The sequence below is a fragment of the Argopecten irradians genome, chromosome 4 (genome assembly GCF_041381155.1).
Source record: "Argopecten irradians isolate NY chromosome 4, Ai_NY, whole genome shotgun sequence".
Lineage (NCBI taxonomy): Eukaryota > Metazoa > Mollusca > Bivalvia > Pectinida > Pectinidae > Argopecten > Argopecten irradians.
The window spans coordinates 38283310-38311119 of record NC_091137.1 but is presented as its reverse complement, the minus strand read 5'-3'; the positions used below and the strand labels follow the sequence as shown (position 1 = coordinate 38311119).

Here is a 27810-nt window from a genome sequence, read left to right as displayed (position 1 = left end):
ATAAGAGAAGTATCATCAGCATATTGAGAATTTAAAATACTACAATTTTCTATATTTATACCAAAAATGTTTCTGTTATTTATAATAAAAAATATCGAAGAAAAACAATTTAACAAAGCATGACAATTTACTGACTCGTGCCCTATATCCGGGCCTCGAACTCACGATCTACGGCACCCAATCGCCTATCATATCTGCGCCTTCTACCACTGCGCCACATCCACATCCCCCCAAAAAAGTTTTAATGACGGAGTAATAGTCGGTTCGATATGCTGACATGATCATTGTGGAAATTGTCAAATTAAATCTTTGGATCAACAACACATAGTGCATATGATACATTATGTTTAGTAAATATCAAAGAAACACAATTTAACAAAGCATGAAAATTTATTGACTCGTGCCCTATCCGGGTCTCGAACTCACGATCTACGGCACCCAATCGCCTAGCCAAACATATCTGCGCCTTCTACCACTGCGCCACATCCACATCCCCAAAAAGAGATGTTTTAATGACGAAGTGATAGTCGGTTCGATATGCTGACATGATCACTGTGGAAATAGTCAAATTAAAGCTTTGGATCAACAACACGTAGTGCATATGATACATTGTGTTTAGTAAATATTAATTACCAAAGAAACACAATTTAATCCTGTTACAATGTAGCTATTGTCCCTGAAGCTATTTTATATACAATGTTTATTAAAGAAATTGGACGCCAGTTTTTTATACAGTATTTTGATTTTGTGTGGCTTTGGAATACAGGTGATAATGTCCTGACGTTGTGTAATTGAAAGTTGACCATTTAAGTACCCATAATTAATAGAACGAACAACGAAAAGCCCAAATTTACTCAAAAAAACATTTGAAAAACTCTGAAGTGTATCCATCCGATCCCGGACTTTTATCATTTTTCATATTTTTAAGAGTTGTTGATGCTTCTTCAAACGTTATTTGATCCTCCATACTCGAATATTCTGTATTATTTAATTTTGGAACTTCACCACCTTCTAAAAATTCTTCTAAATCTACTTCCTCAATGTTCTTGTCAACAGAGTATAATTGTTAATAAAAGGATTTAACTTCACTAAGATTTTCATCTTGATTAGTGATAAACTCTCCATTTTCTTTCTCGAGTTTTGGAATAATTTTTGATACATAATTTCTACTTTCTAGATTTCAAAAATATTGCGTAGGCTTTTCTCCTCCCTCTATCCATAAAGCTTTTGACCAAATTACACTACCTTTAAGTTTTTCCAACCGAATCTCTTCTAATTCCTTCTTTTTTCTATTCAATTCATCTATATCTATATCAACAGTAGTTCGATTTTCAAGTTTACTTATATCTTCTTTCAAATTGTCTTCTCTTAAATTATTTTGTTTCTTTTTAAAAGATGAATAAGATATTGTTCTTCCCCTATTTCCATTAAAAGTGTCTCAAGAAACAGATGATCCTTTATTATAAATTGTAGGCTGCTATCCTGAATATTATCAATAGAGTCAAGATTATAAATTGGCAGACAGTACTGTGCTTTTACAGATTTAATTGTATTATTTACCAGATTCAAATATTCTTGAACATGTAATAATGAGTTGTTTAATTTCCAAAGCCCTTTACCTTTTTTGAAGTCATAAACATTTAAAACAATCTTTGGAAAAGAAAAATGGAGAAGAAACAATTGTAAATATATTTCGAGAAACAAGAAAAAAACATAATCTAGATTGTTTTACAGGTGAATGTTTTCGCCATGTACTTGTATAACGTTTCGAATTTGTATGCTGTTCCCTACAAACATCTACCATATCTAAATTTTCTATTAAATTTAAAACTTTCTCCCTAGCCTTTGGATTATTGATTTTTTAATAGCTTTTGTCATAGTCCAGCTCAGGGTGAACAACTAAGTTAAAATCACCACAGATTATATATTTATCATTATTATAGTTAAGGATGGTATCTTCCACTCTTGTAAAAAGATCAGGACAATCGGAGTTTGGACCATAAATATTGATTAATGTTATATTTTTACCATCAATTTCCAAATTTAATGAAAAAAATTAATAGACAAGTCTATCTTTTCCTTTTTGATCCTGCAACCAAAGTTATTGTTAATTAGTACAGCAACATTCCGTGAATTAGATTTAAAAGAATTGAAATGACAGATATATCCCCATTCATTGCGTATTAGTATTTCTTTTTCTGTGGTAAAATGTGTGTCTTGAATACAGTATATATTATAACTTTTATATGCAAAGACATCTTTACGCTTGAACTTATCCGACAGACCCTGACAGTTTGCTGTTTGTATCTTGATACTCTCAACTAATTATGAAACCAAACTCACAAAACATGTTATCATGCTTGCTTCTAATAGTTGGTTGCAGTAGGCATACTGAATAAATCACGTAGAGAAGGTACTGTGGAACACGATGCATAAAAATAAATTTCCAACGTGCGTTATTGTTGCATCAATTCCAACTTCTTAAGTATAACTTGCCATCCAGAAAAACAGAGTAGGAAAGAAGAGAACAGAAAAGGAGTAGATAGGATACAATAAAAAAACATATACATGGTAGGCCTAGTTTGGTAACTTCTCTTCCAAACTTATATTTGTATTCAAATCAAACGCATCAATGACAAAGACTTACATACCGGAAACGGAAGTACAATCTATATAAGAAAACCTTATCCAAATTAAATCCGGATAAGAAAAAGTAAAAAGCATATCTAAAGGGAAATCCTTATTCAAATCAATTGATAATAAGAAGAATACTACTCACATTTGAATATAGAGGGCAAAATTTGACTGATACATCTATCTGTATATTTCAGAGGCATTCATTGTGACAGACATATATTTCTGATTACAAATCAGAAAGGAAATGAAGGGAACAAAAAATATAAAAAGGTAAAGGGAGGCCACTCTCACAGAGAAATCAGTTTACATGAGTAATGGTATCGGAAACATACATGTTTCTGATAGTACTACCATCGAGAAGAAGAACAACAAAAATGGACATAAAATGAAAATAGCAAACAGAAAGAGGATACCTTATTACCTGCCATTTGCCACCTGACTATATTTTTTTCCGATTTTGCAGGTCATTGCCATGGTTGCGAATTTTAATTCGTGAAATACCAAGAATTGAACAAGTTCGAATTATGTATACCTTAGAAGCCAAATCAAAAAAGTTTAAGTCTAATTTAAGGTTTGCGAAAATTTATACCTACCAAAAGTATGTACAGTAACACCACTTATCTATAATAAAATTACACAGCCAAACACAGGTCGCCACCAGTATTGGAACTGTAGACATATTATTACGTAAATATACAAAAAAGAATTGCTTTAAAACACATCAATAAATCACTGATTTCTAAGGTAGTCACAGGTGAAACAAGCAATCTGAACGTTGCTGAGACCGTGCATGTCACATGCTGACCCAAAAAATTATCATTAAGTATTTCTAATTGTAGCCTTTTTAAGTTACCGTGACTGAATGATCCATTCTCATTTGGTAGCTAATCTTTTTCAAAATAATCTATTTTAGTGACATTGACCTTTTGATTTTATACCGGTTCTGTTTTCTCATGTGCTTGTATAAAGTTTCAAAAAATAAATATTCGACTCTTTCTCGCGTTATCATCTGTAAACCAACATCCAGACAGACAGACAGACAGACAGATGGAGACAAATACTATAGCCCCTCCGGTTTCACCGTCAGATAATTAAAAAAAGAAATAAAATATTGGCGAATTCTTCATTATATGAAAATATGAAAATAATAAGTCCACACCATCATACTTTCATCTTATGAAAATAACTGCACATTGTTATCTTTTTTTTCTTAATAAAAGAAACTTTTCTAAATCGTATTTAAAACATTTTGAGGACAACAGACTTCTCTGAAATAATGTAGCCTCAGTCAATAAGAATTTGTTAGGGCTAATAATGCCTATGGACTGCATATTACGCCAAGTTCTTCTGCGTTTGAACATCTCGGCTCGAACCCCCAAGACGCCAACTCGCAATATTCCAGCCTTTGTTCCTCTCCGCTGCACCGCGAAAACTTTAGCCATACAGTATGTGTGCTTTCACCAAAGAAGGAAAAGCGTTCGCGTCTTGTGTAGCTATGAACGAAGAAAATACAATATGATAGAAATACCGGACAAATACTAAATGCTTATTAAAATATATTCTAGATAAGTATGTGTCTGCTATGGGTGAATAAAAAATTTAGAAAAGGTGTTTCGACTCACAACAAAAGAAGTTCATTAAAATGCTCTGTATGCAATCATTTTAAGCTTTGATTTTAGGATTAAGGTAGAACAACAAAATACCTTGCAGAAATGAAATGAACATCCACCGGAAAGAAGAATCACAAACAAATATATTTCCCGTTCTTTTACAGGGAAACCTCATATTAACCCCTATTAGTCTAAAGAATGGTAGATGTGTCTATGGATCCGAACTAACAACAGGCTGAAATCTCCTATTCTCACTTCGTTTGATAGAAGATTGTCTCAGTTCCAATTCATATTTGTTTTGGGCTCCATAAACTCAAAACGACATTTCATCACAGTATGCATATACATGTACAGTATAACCCCTATAACTCGAACCCGGATTCCTCGAATACCTCCTATTCGTCGAACTGGTCGTACGGTCCCGACCGTGTTCCTATATAATCTATGTAACAAAACCCCGGATAGCTCGAACAGCTCTTCGTCGAATACCCCTCATTCCTCGAATAGAAGTATGTCCTCGTTTCATCAAATACATAGTATTTACCCATGTATTCGTCGAACAGGTGTTCGGGCCTTGAGATGTTTTTACCTGTGTCACACCTGAGTGCACCGACCCGTATTCCCCGAACTATTGACCTGGTCCTCTGCTAATCGAGTTATAGGAGTTTTACTTTGAAGATATTTTTCAGATCCTGTATGAAACAGAAATGGTAGAAGGATCCGTATTTTAATCAGATTGAAGTCTGATGGGTTTCACTAATGTTGTATATATTACCTGTAGCCAAGTTGTTGACATATTACTTTAGCAACTTGAGTAGATGCTATGTCTTGACACACTGTTCCATATCCTAAAGGACCATAGATTTCCACTCGTCCACTATAGATGTCTGGTCCACCAACCAAACGTATATCTCCATCTGAAATCATCATGTAAGGCAATAAACAAACACTTATGACCTTCGTTTACATTATCAACGTAACACATCAAAATGAGCATAGCAAATGATCACACTAATTATCTATTATTGCCTTGTTTTCAGGCCGCTATTGATTCCTGGTATTGTAGAGAGGAGTTAGAGCCCGAGCCGATGTTTTATTTTCTATATCAGATGGGGTAGATTGCTTTTTTTCAATTCAACAAATTATTCATTCTAGAAAAACAAATACCTACACGACACACTTATTGGAAAGCCCATGGCACAGACGACACTAATTCCTTTGTGTGTTACTGCATTGGGGGTATACAATTCTTGTACACCCCAGCCATTGAAAGAACACTCGGATAATCGTGATTCGTTTCCGGCGCAGTTGACGTTTTGCATCCACACAGGAGAATCCACAAGGCCGAAGAAAGAGGCATATACAGCCCGCACACCACTGTCAACGAGAAAACATAGATATAAGAGAGTACACAAGACCAAAGAAAAATGCATATACGGCCCGCACACCACTGTCAACGAGAAAACATATATGGGAGTCTACAAGGCGAAAGAGGCAAACATGACCCGTATACTACTGCTTAACAGTAATATACAGGCATACATCAGAGAAATATACATCAGTACATAAGTACCACATCGATACACGTTGGTAGGTAAAATAAAACTTTATTCAGTCATTTTTTTATGAAGTAATATTTACATTTTCGTTTTCTCTTTGCTATATAACCTTACCAACTGCAAAATCGTTTACACTTGCGTTAACGCAGTGGTTGCCGCCAAATTGAAGCAAGCTTTACCGAGATTCCAATCAATTTACCGGCTGTTCCAACAATCGTATAACATTTAATTTTTTATTTTTATTTTAGTTTTATTTTATTTGAACACTTAATTTTCAATGCAATGGTCGGTCGAAATGTAAATATAAGGAATTATTGTTAGTGTTTCTTGTTTACTGGTGTGTAAACTTTTTTTTGAACAGACATTGCAACATGACGCGCTAACGCGCGTCATTTAAAATATCTATAAAAATGTGACGACAATAGCCCAATTCCAGAATGCACATAAACTTTACATTTCAATCAAATCTCATCGTGGGTTGAACCTCCACGTGAGTGTACAATATTTACAATAAATCTTGAAATTTACAATCAATACCTCATAATGAAGCTAACGATTCAGTCATTTCATTTTTGCCACTATTTTATTAAGTATGGAGGGTAAAATGCATTATTGTAATAACAAACTACCAATTGAAATCAAACTTGATTTATCTAATGGTTTACATTTGTTACAATCCCACCTGGCTCCGATTTCTCGGAAAAAAACAGACTTAAATAAAAAAAATCATTTAAGTTACACAAGGAGAAAACACATGTCCACCGTCAAATGAGCATTTACCATACCCATCATTTGAACAATAAATGACGTTTAACCGTGCATACACATTTTGTAATTGCATATATTTTGCTATTGGTACATATTGCCATGGATTTTTTTATCGGGACGCCGTTAATATTTTTTTTTAATATTTTCATCTTCAATTAAAGATGTTTAAACTGTTCAATGGTGGTGAAGGTGTTAAGTATGTAACTTTTGTAACTGAAGGAAATTACGTATTCGTCTGCTCCTGTTTTTGAAAAAGAAAAAAACAGCATTCGTCGGCGGTTGAATTATGACGTAAGTTTACATTTTGTTTCGAGAAACAAGGGCCTGTAGTACCTACCTATAGCCTAACTGACCACAGACGACATTCACGTTCTCAGTGCTCCACGGAATATTGGGGCTGTCCTCCCATATCTGTCCCCAGTGACCGGCATGATACACCTCCACTCTGCCTTCTAATGCATTACTCCCATTCATCAACCGCACCTCACCTAAAAATATAGTTTAGGATGGTTTCAACAAAATTATATTTCCATTTGTTCGAAACTAACACAATAAAACATACAACCTTACGCATCAAAAAAGGAATTTATGATATCATAATTGTCCCGTAATAACCGTGTGTGTAGTAATGAGTAATATGTAGAACATGTTTCGTGACGTCGTTATTTAATTTATATCAAATTAATTATATCAAATAAACAAATTGACTAGAAATCCTAAAAAACATGACCAGATGTCTTAAAACACAACGTGTGTTAAGGGTGTCAATGATATCGATTCATTTTTTACAGGTCAACATCTTAAATGAAATTTGTTGGTTTGTACTATGATTGAGCATCATACAGAGATGTCTGCCATACGTGTGTAGGTATTCATTGTGATGTTTGCGAGCGTAACGTCATGCTTTTCTGAGAAAACGACTTCATTCGATAGACACCCGCATGGGAGATAACTTTGTTAAATACCAAGTCAGAATATCAATAAACATAAAAGACCTGAAGTCTTCTATTAGGACACCTGGGATAGTTATGTTGTTTATTTCCCAGATACTTCACAAAGTCATCTCGCTGTTGTTAGGGAAAACAAATACAAACTTATATGGGTCTGGACATTAGTTATTCAACTAAAGTTTAAAGTGTTGGCTGATCAACACAAATTTATTTGTCTCCCATTCTTACAATGAAAAATGTTTAAGTGTGTGTCGGTTATCTCCCAGAAAGACAGGGATATTCTACCCAAGGGTCACAAAAACCCGAGGTTTTGCCGAGGGTTTTTACAACATTCTGTGATCCCATGAGTAGAATTTTCCTATCCTTCATATCCACATTTTTCGCTCATACTTCGACGTTTTGTTGCATTTTTACAACTATGATATTCCGCCCTTTTGAAATTACAAAAACCGCGACTACAAGCCAATTCTTGATGTTTGCTTGAACCTTTATTTGTTTACTTATCAACACAAGACCCCATATGTAAGTATATGGCCATACATAATCGCAATAAAGTAACGACTACCGATAGTTTTGCTATATGTCAATATTCTTAACAATAAAGAAGGCATGGGATTCCTTATCCGAATAATAGCTACATTGTATACTAGATATTGACATGAAGATAATGCCCGCGAACAAACTCAAAAAAGTTAATCTATACAGCTTAATTAATTATATTGATAATTAGTCTTCAATCGGCAAAAGAATCGTGCTACGAAAAATGTATTTAGCTAATTCTTTGTCAGATATTGATCATTATCATCATATGAAACCTGTCTCTTTTATATTTATATATTGACATATTGAAGAAGGCATGTCATACTACACTGTAAGTTATCATTAACATTCAGAAGTTTTAATTGAATTGAATAGGAAAATGATCTATGTCTGTCGATATAACGTAATAACTTTAGGTGATAATTCAAACTTTTATGAAGTATTTTTTGTTTCTTTATATTAGTTATTTTGACGTATTGATATATTTCTATTCGAAAAATTATATCGTACATTATTCATGGACTATATCGTTATTATAATTACTATAATAGAACGCAATCTTAAACATTATTTTTGCTGTTCGTAACTCTCTTACTGTGGTCACTATCGGAACCAAAAGCATATTTATGATTTCCTATACGATAAAAGATTATTTCGCTATTGATTTATAAAGATCCCGTCCATTCAGATAGTGCGTTTGATTGGTCCCTCAACTAAGCGTGTTGGATTTTTGTATCCGTCGTGATAAGATAAATATTAATAGTATTTAAATTTATCAGCTCTTTATTGGTTAACGAGGTTTTTTTGTATATACAAACATGTGTTGCCTGTATTGAAATCACAAAACAAATATTTTAAAATTCGTACAAAAAATAACATAAAATTAAATAATGAATGTCGTAACTTACAAAACTAAAATATCTAAAATTACTTCCGTACCTTCCAGTGGATCATTAATATCTCCCGTACAGACCACTCCAGCATTTTCGCTTGCGGAACTGATGGTTCCGTAGTAACCCTGACGTGGACAGTCAATCAAGCGTGATTCACTTCCGACACAGTACATTAATTCCAGATACATAGGCCCTTTCCCCGGATCGGTATAATATATTGGAGTGCCTTCTCTGGAAATGTTATTTAGGTAATTTAAGTAATGTGTATAAAGAATTTATGACATCGTATTTCAACAATGAACAAGATTCATTTATAAAATAAGTCATATTCAAAAGATGAATGTTTATAAAATAATATGCATGACTATACCCTAAACCTTTCACTGGATCTTTGTGTTCATGATATAATATAAGCTTTATCTATTTAACATCGATTGCGACGAAACAAGTTCAACAACTTATACTAATCACTTTCGATGGCCCCGATGAAAGTGCGCGAAGGGGTTTTAAAGTGGGAGGAAACCGGAGTACCCGGAGAAAACCAAATTAATCAGGTAGGTGACCCCTGACCTTTTTACTTCCGTGCTAGGAATCGAGCTCCAGTCGGCTAGGTGAAAAGCGAGTGGCTTAACCACTACACCACCCGTCCACTCATGATAGTATCTGCTACCGCCTTATAAAACGACGTTAATGGAACCCAATTAACCAAAGGCACACTGATCTTAAATATCACGCCTAGAAATTTTAATTCGCATTTCAGGAAGGTTTTAAAGGTTTTATTTAAGTAGTATATTTTTTCAAACTTTCAGCTTTTACATGACTAAAAAATAACGTTATTTAGGTATACTTGTATATCTTTCTACTGTATTTATGTTAGTATTCCGTCTTTGCATATGACGGAGTTACCTCCCTTTTAGGTAGTTATCAATCGTGACATTATTATTTTGTGAACACGACTTACTTCCTTTTAGCAATCTCCCCCAGGGTGCATTGCGGTCCCCACATTTCATATGAACTCTGTGAGATCCCTTCCCACAAGGGCAATTAACTATTTAATCTTACAATATACGGAATATTTTTCAGACGCCCGGGAAATCTTATTACAAGGGAAAATAAAATTTGAAGTATTCAAATCAAGTTGGTGAAGTGTATTTTGTTTAATCAGTAAGAACATTTTATTACTTTTGTTATGAGATATACGTTAATTATTGGTATCACTCCTTACGTGTAATTTAGCTGTCTACAAGCAACTTGAGCGTCTTTATATCTCCAGCTTTTCTGATATATGCTGCTCCATTCACCAAACACATTTATCTCCACTCTACCACTATTTTCATTGGTTCCGTTCATAAGTCGTAATGTACCATGTTCAGCTGTATGAACAAGTCATTGTCAAATTACTAATCATTATCAAAATCCACTCCAATTGTAAAAGAAAAATACATAAATATGTGTATGTAATATATATATGTTCATTATTGTCAATGTGTATTTAATCTTGAAACGATTGGTGTACATTTTTAACATTGTCTTTTGAAGATAAGTTAGTATGAATCAAGCACAATACACACCATCATTTTGCTAAAAAGAATATTTATACACTTTGCCACATTTCTTAATTTATAAGCAATAATCGAAATATCCATAGGACTAGTTTTTATAATTGTTGATTCTACAGGGGGGAGGAACCGGAAACTTGCTAGAAATACCGCCTTTGTTTATAGCGTATAATCTTACTTTTGTTTTCGTTTGTAACACCGCTTCTGATGGACTGATATATTCAACTTCTTGGAAAAAGTGATTCATGAAATCGAAAAAAGTACATTCGGCCAACCTAAAAGAACTATCTGATTTCATATCGAATTATAGAATAAAGAGACTCTCAACACAAACAATATATTCCGAATTTGCATATTGCAGAGTTATCTGCACTTGCGGGTAGGTATTGATTGTGACGTCATGTGTTTGGGAGCGCAACATCATACGTTTCGGAGAAAACGACGTGAATTGCGCTCATAAAATAATGACGTAACAATCGATACCTACCCGCAAGGGAGCTAACTCTGCAATATGCAAAGACGGAATAGGGTTTATTAAAAGTATATTGTTTAGGTTTTGTCTAATCTTTTCAATCTGTTTAGTTATGTTAATCCCGAAATGATAAAATGCGTACGGTAGGTGGTGTTCCCGGAGCATATAACACCAGCATCATAGTTGTGGTAACAATTCTGGTTACCCCAGCCACCTGAAGGACAATCCGCCAGTCGTTGTTCACTGCCGTCACATTCTACGTGGTTTAGCCACGTAACAAGGGACTCGTTGGCATTTCCAAAGGTGTTTTTAAACACAGCAATCCCTTCACTGATATGTAACAAATAAGTTACATTATTTTATATAGACTTTCGATATGACGTTCATAAAAGAAATATCCAAGTAGACACTGCCATTTCGTGCGCGATTTTTCAAGTGTTTTTTCGATGTTTTAGAATTTTGAAATTCATTGTGTAAAAATTCTTTTGTAATAAAGATACAGCAGAAACATAATCAATCGAAAAGTCATTAGTCATGAAAATCCGGAAATTATAATTCGGTTCGCATTTTACTGGTACATACAATGTATATGTAACTTCCGTTCAAAATTTGTTGGTTATTCATATCAACGTAAGATTACATGTCGTCAACATATAATAAGACTATATTTAGCAAATTTGAATATAAATTCATAATTAAATAATTATTTGTTTTACTGAAACTTATTTTACCCATATCCGAGCTCTCTACAGACAACCATGGCGTCTCGATCGTCCCAGTCGACATGGCAGACAGTTCCCCAATATGATGAGTGTAGGATCTCCACACGCCCTTGGTAAATCGAGTCGCCATTCGTCAGACGCACGGTGTCTGGAATACCACAAAAACAAGTACTTATGAATAACAGCTTGACCTAACAATCAATACTTACATGCAATTACAAAAAAAAATGGAATACGCGTAAGCATTTTAGAATGTATTTATTATTTTATTGTCAACTGGCCCGTTTCGAACACAGATATCTTTCTTCAGTTTTGGAATCGATTGCGAGGTCATTAGTTTGTGTGTTGAAACGACATCATTTCCGCAATTTCTCCTATAGAACACCTCTGTAAACGGCCCATATGGAAATATCAAGATCCGTAAAAAACGCATTTCAGACGTGCACGAACTTTTTTGATACCTATTCGAAGTTTCTTATTGTGTCGTTTGCCTGTAAAGTACTAATGAATCTAAAAAAAATATAATTTGACCGATCAAAAAAAAAAAAAAAAACAGACGCCAGTCTTTGAACCGCTGACAGAGGTAAACGTGGAGACCGCTATAGAATGATTGTCATTTTCTTTCAAACACATACATTGCCCTTCAAAACACCTGCATTTTTACAAATATACATTAAGTACATAAATATGTAAACCTTGTTAACTTAGGTACATGTATCAGTGTATATTTTTTTATAAACATATTTATTTTTTAACTTATTAATTGCTTTTCTAAGAGTTTTCTTCGAGTTAAATTGTCTGTAAATTTTAACATATGTAACATAACGTTTGGACGGCATTATATAACTCTATGATAAGCCAATATAAGTATAGAATGGATGTATTAGTATAAGAAACGTAGATCTATATTGTCTGCGATATAAACATAAATATGTCAACATCTCACCGTTAACTGTACTCTGATTCGGATCATCACATATGACTGCAGCGTCTACTCTATTGTCATAGGGGTATTCTCCAAAGTCATATCTAATATTGCACGCAGAAAGACTGGTTTCATCGCCAGTGCAGTAGAAATCACTTTGCCATATAAGTGGGCGAGTGTAATTGTATGCTTCTGAGGTTTGTACAGTTTGACCGCTTTGATAAAGAAAAGAAGAAAACAACATTAGCTTGAATTTATTCCAACAATTCCATTTATTGAAATGAATTTTCACCCTTTGACCTTTAACCCCTGGAATGACCATGAGAACAGAAAAATCGGATATTCTGACTAGCATACACTATGCAGCTGACCCTAATGTATCCTTATGTATCTTCGTGCATTTTTTTCAAAATAAATGTTTATTTATAATAAGCATAACAACAAAATAGACATCTGTACTCTCACAGGAGGAGACTTATTCGTGGTTCGCACTTTCAATCACACACATATCCTCACTTACACCTTACGTTCATACGTGGTATTGTGTAACCTGAAATATAAGGGGGTAAGTAGATACTACTTCTAACCGGAAGTAATTAACGTTTCACTCCACACGTGGCCAATTGGCTTGTACACGTGGGTTATTAGCAATCGGAACTCCTCGTAATTTTCTCCGAAACTAGACTCGGAGGTAAGTAGTAACCACTTTGGACTACTTTCGGTAAAAATGGCGGCGCCCATGGTAATACGCTTCATCGTAATCAGTTGGCGATAGGAGGTGTTTCGTCTTCGGCTGCATCTATATCTACTGTACATAGTATTTATATTTCATTTTTTATATAAATTACAACTGGAATTTTGATGAGGTGACTTGTCTTTGATAATGATACAGTCACTCTCTTTTGGGCGGTGTACAGTCAAAGAGCAGGCATTAGTTTAAAAAGTCCCAGTAGAAAAGTACCGTTTTACACACAATGGTACTGTTTATATTAAAATTCAATGAAGGTATTACGGCTTTGCTGTTTATTCATTTTTCAGCCGTTTATGTCAAAGTAATATTGTATGATAGGCCTAGTGTATGTCAATACATTAGTAGAAAACATACAGATCAAATAACGATGATCTTGTATTTCATTTTTCTTTTTCAAATGACTTTCATAAAATTCTAGATTTCTACTAATGTGTGGTATTGATTTTTCCTATAGGTAGTAATAATTTAGCATAAATGTGTTTATCACAATTTTGCTGATTGGAGGGGTTCAAGTGAATCTCACATCTCTTTTGAAAAACTTATCCTTGGAGTAATGGTATAGATGTTAGTCTAATGAGGCCTAGAGGTTTTTTTCACTACGTAACCCAACTATAAAAACTCATGTCCCATAGTTGTTTTGTCTTAAAATTTCTTGTAGTAACGCGGTGTTCTAAAAGTTCTAAAAATCTTCATTTTTACAACAAATATTGTTATCAATAGGAAAGAAGACGAGTTATGGCATAAATCCTAAAATGCAAATAACGTTGTGCATCTTTACATACAAGACAACCTTTTTTTATTGAAGGCAGGGTTTTTCTTCTTCTTCTTTGACTTTATTCCTCCATTAATGAAGAGTTTATATAAAACTTTAAGACAAAGAATTTCAAAAAAGAAATATGGAAGTGATTACAAAATAACACATATTTGACGTCCTAAATCATGGCATTATTATAAGAAAATTGAGAGGAAAATATATAATTGACATAAAAGACTATTTTAGACAACGATAATGGACAAATTATCAATTTTGTTAAAAGTGAACGTTAAAATATGATATGTAATGTTTGTATTCTCACCTATTTAAAAAAGGGCAATTGAGGATATAATTCAATAGGTTGCATTTTGATTTCAAACTAATGAAATTAGCGGTATATTGATAGCAGTATAAGTACATGTATACTTATATTGGCTGATAAGTAAAATCAGAAGAGTTTGTAATAATTGCGATGTTCCCTGGATTACATTGCATCTAAATATTATTTTCTGTATCTCTAATTTGAGTAATAAAGTTTATTATGAATGTGAAGAATTAACGAATTGAAGAATGAAGCGTGTAAACAAATAAGATTATCGTTTTCACATAAAAATAAACAAAAAACTAATATGTATATACACAGCGAGATGTACACTGTATGTATCTTATCTGGTGTTTGGACTGTAACCACACAAATAGTCATGGATATTTCGGTACAAATATGTTTTAGACACTACACCGTCGACAGAGAATAAACGATACTCTGGTATTTACTCATGTAATTGTATGTCTAATAAACACAAAACTTGAATTATGTAAAATGGTAAATTTTGCTTTTGCAATCAGTACTTTATTCCATATACAAATAATGTAGGACGTAGTGCAATGGACTTTTTTCGGAACGCAATTAATTATCTTTGATATTTTTATCTTGAAGTGAAATAAGAAGCTCAAACTTTTCAATGGCTGAAATGGTGTAAAGTAGGTATCTTTTGAAACTGAACAAATACTAATCGTCTGCTATCTTTGATAAAAAATACCATTGGTCAGCGGTGTGGTATCTTTTAATGATTTAATAACGTACGAACTCTGAGGTACAATTTATGAAAATCATTCAAACAAATATAATGAATTAAGTCATTTATAGGATTAAAGCTGACCGTTGGATGTTATTTTTCTAAAATAATCATAGAAGAAAATAATGATTCTTGTTCGAGCATTCATGTTCATTCTAATAAAGACATTATATCATAAACAGAATCTATAAACTTACGTGAAATTCAGTTGTCTGCATACCACTCGTGCAGTGTTCTGGTCAAAAGATGAGGTGGAAGCTATGGTGCCCCAATGACCCGCATAGAAAATCTCCACAACACCATCGGAAGGGCTTCGTCCATTTACTAAACGTACTGGAATTTCAAATGAAGAAGAAAGACGCATACAGCAATTTATAATCATTGTTTTTTTATCAGTAGGTAAAATCAATTTCACTCTAACTTTCTAGTTATTTATATATCATAGATGCCACATACCGTTTAGCAGGTTATTAGGCTATATAAAATAACTAGAAAATCAATATTTTGCGATTTTGAAATTTCGCGATCTAACTACATGGGTTTATACAAGTATTAGCTTCCCAAAAAGCTAAGAAGGCTACCATACAGCATGATTTATTAGGAAGCAATTATAGGAAAGCTTGACGCATTGTTCTGTTCACAGTTAGCTGCCATAGTTCTTATGACAATTCATTTTTGAAGAATGATAATTCAAATGCTTTCGCATTCAATGTAATTAAAAGATAATCAACTTCATGATATTCATGAAAGGGCCACTAGGCTACCTTTCCGAAACAAAAAATAAATTAAAGTTTCTTTAAAACAATTATTTTATACTATGGCTAAATACAAGTTTAAGTTTTGCCGTCTGGCGCAGAAATAGTCAACTAACGGGTTGTAATTATGACGACGTCGGGAAACATAATACGACCTGCGTTATGAAAATGAACGTTTTGTTTGTTTTGATAAAGTTGTTCAGAAGGTGGCAGTGGGCCTTTTCCTAATGCTAACAAGTTTTCCGTCTAATATACACTGAACTGTTACATGTACTTGAACAAGTTGGTGTAATACTATACGCATAGAAACAAGCATTTAATTTAACATTTCGGTTAAAACTGTACTTTACTTAGGCGCATACAGTTACACAAATATCCCCTAAGTAAAGCCTAACTTTGTTTCAGCCTCTCCCATGTACGGACAGTTTTTACAAGAAGGTCATGATTATCTAGCCAACAGTACTAGTTAGACTACATATAGATGCTTCACGTGCCTGACAATGTACACAAAACTCGGCAAATCACCGAACAATTTCTCCGAGAGAATCCGATTGAGAACTTATACACTATTCAGTACGTGTAGCGCCGCCTTGTGTGATTTATGAGAATAATGTCCGACAACCAGAAAAAACATTCGGACTTCTCTGGTTTTATCAAATGAAAATTTGTTTGCAATAATTTCACCACTGGTACCCCTTACACACATGAAATCTTCAACAACAAGTAACCAATCAACACACGTAAATTGTGTTGGCCAGCCAATCAAAGTTAACAGACTATTTATAACCAGTTGAAATCCCCAAAACATGGCAGGCAAAGCGACCGGTTATAATAGCTACCATCCTTGGATGGTAGTAAGAATTTATTCATATTCATCCCATAACTTTCCATGGTTAACAATGGAAAACCATATTAATATTAACTATATTTATTTTACATCGATTGATGAGTTATACAACTTATGTATATCACTCTCGATGGCCCGGATTTTAGCGCGCGAAGGGTCTTAGTGTGGGAGGAATCCGGAGTGCCCGGAGAAAAACCATGTGATCGGGTAGGTGACCCTAACCTTTTCACGTCCGTGGCGAGGATCGAACCCCGGCCGGCTAGGTGAAAGGCGAGTGGCTTAACCACCCGACCACTCGAAAACCATATTACTAGGTATGGTAAAAGGGTCTTTTGTGGCCCCCAAATCCGCTATTTTTCAAAGTCTGTTATTTTAAGATGTTAATCTTGCATTTCAAATATTAACTACATACCTGACATATTTGATAGTGCTATTAGGTAATATAGCAGCTCTAGTTACCATGGCAACCATTTTTATTCTACACAAATTATGCAAAATGTGAAAATTATATCAAAATTGGCATTTTTTATGCAGTTTTTCATTTAGGTAACATAGAGCGCATTCTAGAACAAACTTTATGTTTCTCAGAATGATGTATTTTTCGTTTCTGCTAATTCCCTTAAAATATAAGGTTTGTTCTAGGTTGTGTTCTATTGCTTTTAAAATTCGTGCAAAGTTACCATGTTTATATAGCCAAACCATACGTTCTTTCAACAAAAATATCATTGAGTTTTTATCAGGGGCGTATTCAATATTTCAAACAAAGCAACTTAGTTTCTATTTACTTAATTTGTAATTTGGTAGATTTAGGGGCCAAAAAGAGCCTTTACCATATCTAGTTAGTATGGTATCGTTTATGTAACACCTTAGGCGCCTCTAATTGGTTTACAAATTAGAATCAGAATTGAATCCTAAATTTAAACATCTTTCTCTGTATCTGTATAATAAACACAGCCTTAAAGAGAACCAACTAAATAATTTTACATAGACCACAGTGTTAAACTTTGTTAGAGTTTTGTACTGTATTATTAAAACGAAGGAATATTAGTTAGCTATTGTGTTCTATAATTTAAGTCTAGTTCTCATATAACACTACATAGAAAAAAAGTTTAGCCCTTCAGCTCAAACTCCAACCAGGGTAGCTATATTGAAATCAGACGCATTTTGCGCTAAAAAATCCTGAAATTCTAATATCTTTACCGATTCATAATCAAAATTGATATTTTGAACCTTAATCTCAATATGAATTTTAAAATTCATATCATGGTTATCTAGGAATAATTACCTATCAGAAAACATATTTACCTTTAAAATTCATAATTAGCCAGCCAATCAGCGGCCGGTTTAAAATTCTATCCTGGGCCCAATCTTGTATACACAATGGCCATTCCGAAGGTCTTTTTTATTTTGTTGGTTGTTCCCTTAAAGGTGTAGGTTATGTAAATGGAATCGCGAAATTATCGTCCCGTGAAAATAAACGGCTCATCGGTAACTGTCAGTGTTCATAAAGTTTAAATAAAAAATTCACAAAAAAGTGTTCGTCAGTCTTGGTGGCACCAACAGACAGCTTTTTTATATTTCTATTTTAATAAACGCATGATCTGGCATAAAATGAATTAAGCCTTAATGCATAACTTCAATATGAGAGGCGAAATGCTCATACCAGGTATGTTAAATAAATTCGAAAATAATCGTTCCTGAAGATATGTATCTATATTTTAATGAAGCTCCACTACCGGCAGAACATACACAATATCATACTTTGGACAATAAGTGATGGATTAGTCGTGTATGAAAATATCATATCAACACAAACAATATATTTGATAATTTATTTTGTTTTCGTCGTCCGTACAATCAATACCTCATTCCATATAGGATAAAGTGACATATTTGGAATTCAATTAATCAAATACTTTAATTCTGAAGTAAAATAAGAAGCTCAAACTTGTCAATGACGGTAATAGTAAAATGTATTTAATTATATAACTTTTGTTATTGAAGAAAATTAATCAAATCAAATCCGCTTGCTCCTGTTTTTAAAAGATACAATTACTAATCATGTCGGTGTATATATTAATAGAACATCGATCAGTAGCCATAGTAACTGATTACATGGTAAAAGAAAATTTTATTTATATTTCTATTCTATAAGGACGCTGTGATATTCTGTATTTGCATATAACAGAGTTATCTCTCCCTGCGGGCAGGTATTGATTGTGACATTATGTGTTTGCGAGCGTAGGGTCATAATTTTCGGAGAAAACGACGTAAATTGCGCCCAAAAAAAAATGCCGTCACCATGGATACCTACCCGCAAGGGAGCTAACTCTGTAATATGCAAAGACTGAATAAGTGAATGGAAGTGTTGCATATAGGGTAAAAGTCCGCCCACAATGTTTTATTTTTTTTCATTTTTTTAAGATATTTTGCATTCTTACCATTCCTTGATAAGGTTAACATTCCAATAACGTTTTAGATTTTAAAAAAAAAATGGCAAACATGAATGTCTGTGTATTTGTTCAAAAGTCTGCTTACGTATATCGAATGATGTGTATTCAAGCATGGTTTTACAAGTATCATCTATATATCGAGTGATGTGCACTCAAGCATGATTTTACACATATTATCTATATATCAAGTGATGTGCACTCAAGCATGGTTTTACACGTATTATCTATATATCGAGTGATGTGCAGTCAAGCTTGGTTTTTCTATTGTTTTTTTTTCCTATTGTGTATAAAGATGGACATTTCATATTGCTTGTAATAAAAGGGGATCACGCGTGCTAAAGAAGCAAATAATTAATAACTAACAGATGAAGAATGTGAGGAAAATAATAATAATCTTACCTCTATACTCCCGTTCGAAAGGCGTGTAACTGCATATTACACCAACGGCACGCTTGGATGAGGTGAAAGGCGACCTAAACCGGTTTTCACACTCTAGGAAACTACTCTCTGCTCCTGAACAGTGTATACTGTCCATCACGAACAAGTTATCTCCAAGACCGAACGGTAGATCCATTACACCTACACCATACCTACCAACAACCAAACACGAATTAGTTAGATCTCATGTCGTCTAATGCATTGCATAGCTTCACCCATAAAAATCAACTTCGTGACATTATTGCTTCATGCAACAAAATCACTATTTTCTCGATGAACTTTAACGTTATTTCAGGGTTTTATTAGTTTAAAGTTCTATTAACAGCCAGGGTCTTGTAAGGACGTGTCAGGTTTGTTGGTGGAGAAAGCCGGTGTTCCGGGAGAAAAACCACCGATCAGCGGTCAGTACCTGGCAACTGCCCTACATGGGCAGTACCTGAAAACTGACCCACTTGGGATTTGAACTCGCGACCCAGAGGTGGAGGGCTTATGGTAATATACCCAGTCGTCCCACGTTATTTCAGAGAATATACTGGTATTAGTATTAAATATGCAAACAACGACGGCTGTGTTTGAAAGCGGCAAGCATTATTTTGACATCATTTTGTGACGCTCGGCTAGAGCGTCCATATCCCTCCATTCCACATATGAATGAAAGTTTTAATTATTAATTAATTTAATTAGTTAAATTATTATACTACTTATATTAAATTTTGAGACATCCATATAATATATATGGCTCTCGACTTGTAAGTTAGGGGATGTGGTAAATTTTGCATATAATTCTCTTTTTTTCTTTCTTAAATTTCGCATATCCAAGTTTGATATCGACTAATGATTTATGTCTTTATGCGTTGATTATCATTTTCAATAAAGTACTAAATGTTTTGAAAGATTATCAGTAAATACGAAACTCGTTTTGTCAATAATGGACCTTTGTTGAAGTCCGTATGATGTTATACCGACATGGTAGAATTAAATAATGGTCTTAAACATGAATTTCATCTTTTCGCGGCGATCAGACTTTCACTGTACATAGTTTCCCATAAACGATTTTTTTTCAATAATATTTTCATTAGCAAATAATTAAGTACTGAAATTTCGTACAAATATAAATCTCGTGAAAAAAGCGGTCATACGGATACATCCATAACTTACCCATAGCCAAGTTGTCGACACACGACAATCGCGTCCTTCCTCTCCCATCTAGGACCATATACATTCCCCCATTGTCCTTCATAGTATATCTCCAAGCGTCCCTCAGACTCCACAGAGCCATTCACCAATGCTAATGTCCCCGCTAAAAATTAATGAATCAAATTCAGATTTATAATGGATTACTGGAACATACATATGGAAAATACTGTAAACTTAATTATTTTATGCGGCGACATAATTTCATGTTTTCATGCTTTCAACTTTTTTACGCCAAATTAATTTCGAGATTCAGGCACATGTTGTTTCTCTGTACTATACTAGTGATACATTTCACAGCTATTGATTTTCTAGATTTCTAATTGTCTACAAAACGGAAAAATAAAACGAACGCCAAATTGGATCTTGGCTGCTGAAAAGTCATAAATTGTCCAATATATTTTTTTTCAAATGTTATGTTATTTTGAAATATCAAAATAAAATTAAAATAAGATCGTGATTCAAGGATCGATATTTGCTGCAATGTGTTATTTTACCGGCATTTCATTTTTTCGATCATACATGTTCATACCACAAGCTAAAGCAATGTTATAGATATTTTAGTCAGAAGAATGAATGTTTGACAAGAAATTCATTGTGACACACACAGTCAACCCATCTTTGTGTTTAAGAATAGCAGCATATGTTACCTCTACCCCCTAAAGATAAAAATGACAGATTCAACGCTTATCAGAAAAAAGTTGATTAACTCTTTCTGATATCTTGCAGTTGAAAAGAAAAAGGTTGCCGATTCTAAAACCGGCATCAAATGGGAATCGATGTTCTTGATTCTCTGCACAAGCACAGTATTTGTTATTTTTCAGAATTTCTTTCTAGAAGTTATAGCATTACTTGCTAGAAGTTATATATATAGTACTACAATAAAATGTAGAATTAAAATACCTCATAGAACTTTATACTTTAATGCATGATATACGGTAACATATGGAGAGCTGTCAGTATATTTTTGAAAACAATATATGCATACTTTATTTTTTATATGTTAAAATGAAAGCTCTCTACTGCAATAAGTATAGACTGGAATCCGTGTTTTCTTCATTTTTATCAATTTCGGGAACGCTGAAAAAAACCATCGTCATTCGGGTGTAACTACATTAACTATAAGATGCTCCACCACCGGCAGAACAAAAAGATACTTATCATTTGAACAATAATTGGTGTTTAATCGTGTATATATATATATGGTATATATGTCTAATTAACACACACACAAAATATTGTAACGGCCAAGTGGTATGACCAAAACCACTATAATTCAGGTAGCGTGTCTGACCGTAACATAGGTTGGGTATCAAACTGATTGATACCATGTCCATAAAGGACTCGACTAATGGTCAAGTACTATCTCACTAAAATCTATTATAAGTCATAAAAGTCTCTTGTAAGGCATCTTCTTCCACAGGGATCTTCTTCGTTTCAGCATCTGCAGCACCAATTAGTCATCTCAGTCTTCAAACATATGTCTAGGTTTCCTGGAGTTGTCTACCCTTGGACCATTAGGTACAATGTATAATTATAACGAACTTTCTTTACATAGGTATGAGGTTTCAAGCTTCTCATACTAATAATCACTGTCACCGAGACTGTGATTCCTAATCAAATACAACCAAGAGTTAAATAAAGTTAAATAATTGAATCATGTTTGAAATATATTACAATAAACAATGATACAATCCTGAAGATCTATTCCTTGCTCAACACACTCTCACAGTAGCTATCCTATGGTTACATTACAATATTTCCTACCAATAAATCCAGCAATCTCCAGCATCTAAAAAATGTAAAAATAATTCCCTAATACTTCTGAATAAAAATGTACCTCTATATAAAAATTTACCACTGAATACTAATCATTTCCCCAAAACGTTTCTCTAGAGTCAGAACAGTTAAGTTGACTACAATCCATTCCCAAATAATGACAGAATAATCTAAGTTTCCTAGTTACGAAAATCCTATAAAAATACTGGAAAATTCCCCACATTTAACACGTACACATGTACACATACACAATACAATGACAAGACAACCGCATCGGGATCGAGGAAACACCTCTAACATCCCTAGCGGAAAGTTACACAGAGAAATATCATGAAGAATTTTATGATATAAGTGCTACATTATGTATCTTTTGAACATTGGTTAAAATTTTAATTCAGTATTATTTAATTTGATTTCCACAAACTTTCCTAACTTTATTTTCTTCTTGTGACATGATATTTTAAAGCTACATTTTGTACATGTATCTATTCACGTCTGTTTCAGTTAATTACTCTATATATAACATATGGTTTATCGTAATTTATTCATTGTGTTTTTATAGCTCATCTACCCTTTGAAGTTAATTATCTCGTCTGGTCTTACTAGTACTATGGCACTTACGACTCAGACAATAGATAAGCTGATTATCTCACCTGTCCGAGTACCGACCAGCCATAATAGAGTCATATACATGCCAGGTGTCACCCATTGTATCAATTGTACATTTAATTCCATGTCTCATATTTTGCCATCAGTTAGGATCTAGAGCTCGGTCTCTACGGGTCGATTTTCGGACACTCCGGAAATCGCCTTCCGACTCATAGAAAAGTGATTTAATAAATTCGTATTTGAACAACTAATCAACGTCTTTGGATTTTATACCAGGACAAGGAAAATATTACAACTACCGGAAATTCCGTTGTGATAAATTGGTGTGAGATATCCGGAGTAACTTGCCACATTTATTTGTGTAAGACGAGTTACGCACAAGATTCCTATAACCTCTACTGCCAAGTGACATTTCCCAAAGGATCATCAGAATCACACAGACTGGAAAGCAAACCAAGGCTGTGTTCGCCAAATTTTGGAACCCGCCAGAATTACGTTTTTCATGACAGTAACAATCAGGATGGCGAATGTCGCATGTTACAGATGCGGTGATCCATTCGTTCCCAATCATGTGTTGTGGTGTCCTGCGAATGGCTGTTACCGTTTCCGGTGTGGAAATATTGACCATTTATCTCGAATGTGCTTAAGTCGGACTAGACATCGTACTGAAAACTTCAGTAATACAGGATCGTCTCCCTGGACCAGACAGCGTCCCAAACCTACTTTACTTCCTGTTCCTGCTCCGAACAAATCTTCGGACAGAGAGTCTAAATGTATGACAGCGCCGAGGAAAAAGACCAAATCCACTTCAAAACGGAGGCGAGATTCTGCACGACTCAGGACTTTCCGAGACAATAAGAAGGTACTATCTACATTGCCATTTACAAATGTGCTAAACGAAGAACTTAAAAATGTGATTAACTCCGACAACAACAAAATAATTCAGAATTCCTCTAGGGCTAAAATTCGAAAACTGAAATTGGATGTGAACTTTATTACTAGTGAATATGACCAGCAGATATACGAAAAACTTGTATCGCAACATGAATTAACAAACATCAAACAAATATCTGAAACCAAAACTTTAAAACTCAAAACCCTGGAATATGAGCTAAATCAGGCAAGAGACACCATTGAAATCCTGAAAGTGCAAAATGACAATCAATCGACTAAAATTCATAAGTTGAAAAACGAAATGACACGACTGAGAGACGGTGCATGTTCATGTACGTGTTCAGTTCCAACCTCGATACATATATAGCGTCCCAACAAATTCAGCCAACAGGAGATCTACGAATCGGAATTCCCACATGAACAATAACGGCCAAGAAACAAGGCATTGTACTAGAGCTCGTCAAAATGGACATCGAGGACATCGCGGTGGCTATCCGCGGAATAGCGTACATGTACCTTCCCAATAAACACTTTGAGACGGGGACGTCTCATTTTCCTAAGCCGGAGGGATTTATCATGAAGAATTTTATGATATAAGTGCTACATTATGTATCTTTTGAACATTGGTTAAAATTTTAATTCAGTATTATTTAATTTGATTTCCACAAACTTTTCTAACTTTATTTTCTTCTTGTGACATGATATTTTAAAGCTACATTTTGTACATGTATCTATTCACGTCTGTTTCAGTTAATTACTCTATATATAACATATGGTTTATCGTAATTTATTCATTGTGTTTTTATAGCTCATCTACCCTTTGAAGTTAATTATCTCGTCTGGTCTTACTAGTACTATGGCACTTACGACTCAGACAATAGATAAGCTGATTATCTCACCTGTCCGAGTACCGACCAGCCATAATAGAGTCATATACATGCCAGGTGTCACCCATTGTATCAATTGTACATTTAATTCCATGTCTCATATTTTGCCATCAGTTAGGATCTAGAGCTCGGTCTCTACGGGTCGATTTTCGGACACTCCGGAAATCGCCTTCCGACTCATAGAAAAGTGATTTAATAAATTCGTATTTGAACAACTAATCAACGTCTTTGGATTTTATACCAGGACAAGGAAAATATTACAACTACCGGAAATTCCGTTGTGATAGAAACATCACTAGACGTACTCACACCTTGACTCAAAGTAGAAGTGAAATCCCAACCCCGAAGTAACGGAACCTTGCTGGAGCGTTGCTGGAAAACCATAGTAACCACGCGAGATAATTCTATTGTTGGATTCTTGTTGGAAAAGGTTGCATACACAATTTGCAACATTTGCATTATACGTAATAAATAAACACATCCTAACCTACAAAATTAGTTATTACTTGCATACGAACTGTACTTACATCCGAAACTCTGTTATACTCGCTCGTACTAAAAATAGGAATATTTCACACACGACAACTTGCGTACTACGTCATTTCCGGTTCACACTTCCTGTAACTAACCTAGACTGGTTCCCTTCCCTTAGTTCTCTACTCTCCGCCAGGCTGCGCTCCGCTATCTAGGGACCGGTAGCGGGTAACCATGATGATTTTTTTGATTGGTCAATCTACATATCCGGTTCGCTGGTATTACTTTTTTTTAGACGTGGGAAACCCCTTTACGCACGAAGCGACGGATCTTAACGTAAACAATAAATAATTTATTTGAACGATATATAAACAAAATTAAATAAGATCTTAAGTTTTGAAGTCATTTCGAGCTAACAAAGTTTAGTGTGTTCATAGGAACGACGTTAATGACGTTATTTTCTCTTAACGGAAATAGCCGTCTCCATGATGACATATCATGCGCAGAAATGATGCGCACTACTCTGGAGTTGGAATTCTCACTCAAGATGGCTACTCGCTACCGGTCCTCAGTGAAGCGTACGCAAAGGATGTAACTAAGGCGGGAACCAGTCTATAACTAACCACGCTTTCTCTCAACGGATCGCTCATACTTTATCTGAATATCGGCCGGTTACGATGCATTAAAGATCAGGTATATATTTACCAATGGTTGAATTACGTTTCCTAGTATCTTCTAGTTAATAATTATTCACAGATGTTCTGATATTCCTACAGATTGAAATAATATCGTAATAAACGTGACACATCACAGAAACACAAGATCTCATCTTGTCACAATATTTACCCTTATTCGGCAATAAGTACTTCATTTCATATAGGACATAGTGCCACGGATTTTTTTCAGGGCGCTTTTAAGTATCTTAAATATCTTTATTCTCAGCGGTGGAACATCTTTAAGAATTACTCTCTTTTAAAAAAACGGTCACTTAAGTTCTCTGAAATCCGTAAACATCAGTTTTCATTTCCGGTGATAATACCAAGTGCAATTGAGTTGGGAGCATCGTAAGGAACTTGTCATTCATTCTGACTTACAACAAAAAGAAATTCAAAATAAGCACAATGAAAATTATTAACCATACAAGTGAATGAAACAGAAGATCATTTATATGAAATTTTCTTTCATTAACACATAATTTATATTATGTAGATAAAAGCAACTGAACATATTATTGCTATCAAATTATCATAAATACAGATCTACATCATTAAATATTCATATCCAATTACACTCAAAGAATTATTGGCGATATGTTACATAAATATTGATCATGTTGACTAGGCTTTATTTGTAATCAATAACTTCAATATAGTTAAGGTACCGTGATGATTGCACCCTTTTTATACATGCACAGCTTTTGCTATATCATGGCTTCTTTTTCCCCCGAGTACAATTGTTTTGTAGTAACGAGAAATGCATTGAAAAGACTGCCAAACATACATTAGATATTTCATATGTTGTGCAATACGAGAAAAATCTGCTATATACACCTGGGACCGAGGATACCGGTTATCATCTAATTTCCGCATTTGGCAATCATCGGCCGATTCCGGTACCCTAGATAAAGTATAGTATACCGGATTCGGCCGAAGTTTGCCGGACGTCAATTTCCAATGATATGACAATGTTTTCTACAAATGGAACTTTGAAGCATTGACTGCGATATGATATTGTCACCAACCTTGATATATAAGGTCTAAAGTCCTTTTAATAATTATTATACATTTTAGTTATATATGCTATTTTGTAAAAACATTTATCACAAAATCCGCCTGATATCCAGTGATTTCGCCCGTGTAATAGTTTTGCGTATGTTACTAGTATAACATGACCTAGAGCGATTTAAATTGGCTAGCAATTCAGTGTGACGTCAGATAAAAACAATAAAATGACGTCAGGAAAAATGACGTCACGTCGGGATTACGAGGACGGCGGGACAAAATGGCGGCCTCTCCTGGATTTTAGGAATACATTTTTACACAAATTCTTTGTTATGTAGGTATTTATAGTTATGTGATAAAAAGTATCTTAAATTTGCATTCATTTTACATGAGATTTATGAAATTCGTCTCGAAGTTTTTATTTTTGCTCGCCAAGGCTCGCAAAAATATTTTTTTTAAAATCTTAGACTCGTTTCATTAAATCTCATATAAAATGAACACTTATGTAAAATCCTATATATAGATTTGGAAAAATAAATGTAC

The 27810-nt window shown here is 34.2% G+C and overlaps 1 protein-coding gene across 1 annotated transcript; it reads right to left on the bottom strand.

Moving 5' to 3' along the window:
- Nucleotides 1–850: 850 nt before the first annotated feature.
- LOC138322280 (scavenger receptor cysteine-rich domain superfamily protein-like) lies at nucleotides 851–23417 on the bottom strand. Its single transcript, XM_069266319.1, has 12 exons — nucleotides 23336–23417; nucleotides 20868–21009; nucleotides 19671–19861; nucleotides 11720–11858; nucleotides 11131–11318; nucleotides 10183–10330; nucleotides 9004–9188; nucleotides 6912–7062; nucleotides 5419–5624; nucleotides 5023–5164; nucleotides 3974–4130; nucleotides 851–1045 (listed from the first exon to the last, which is right to left on the bottom strand). The coding sequence occupies exons 1-12, from the start codon at nucleotides 23415–23417 to the stop codon at nucleotides 851–853; spliced, it is 1926 nt and encodes a 641-aa protein (XP_069122420.1).
- Between the last annotated feature and the right edge of the window lie 4393 nt (nucleotides 23418–27810).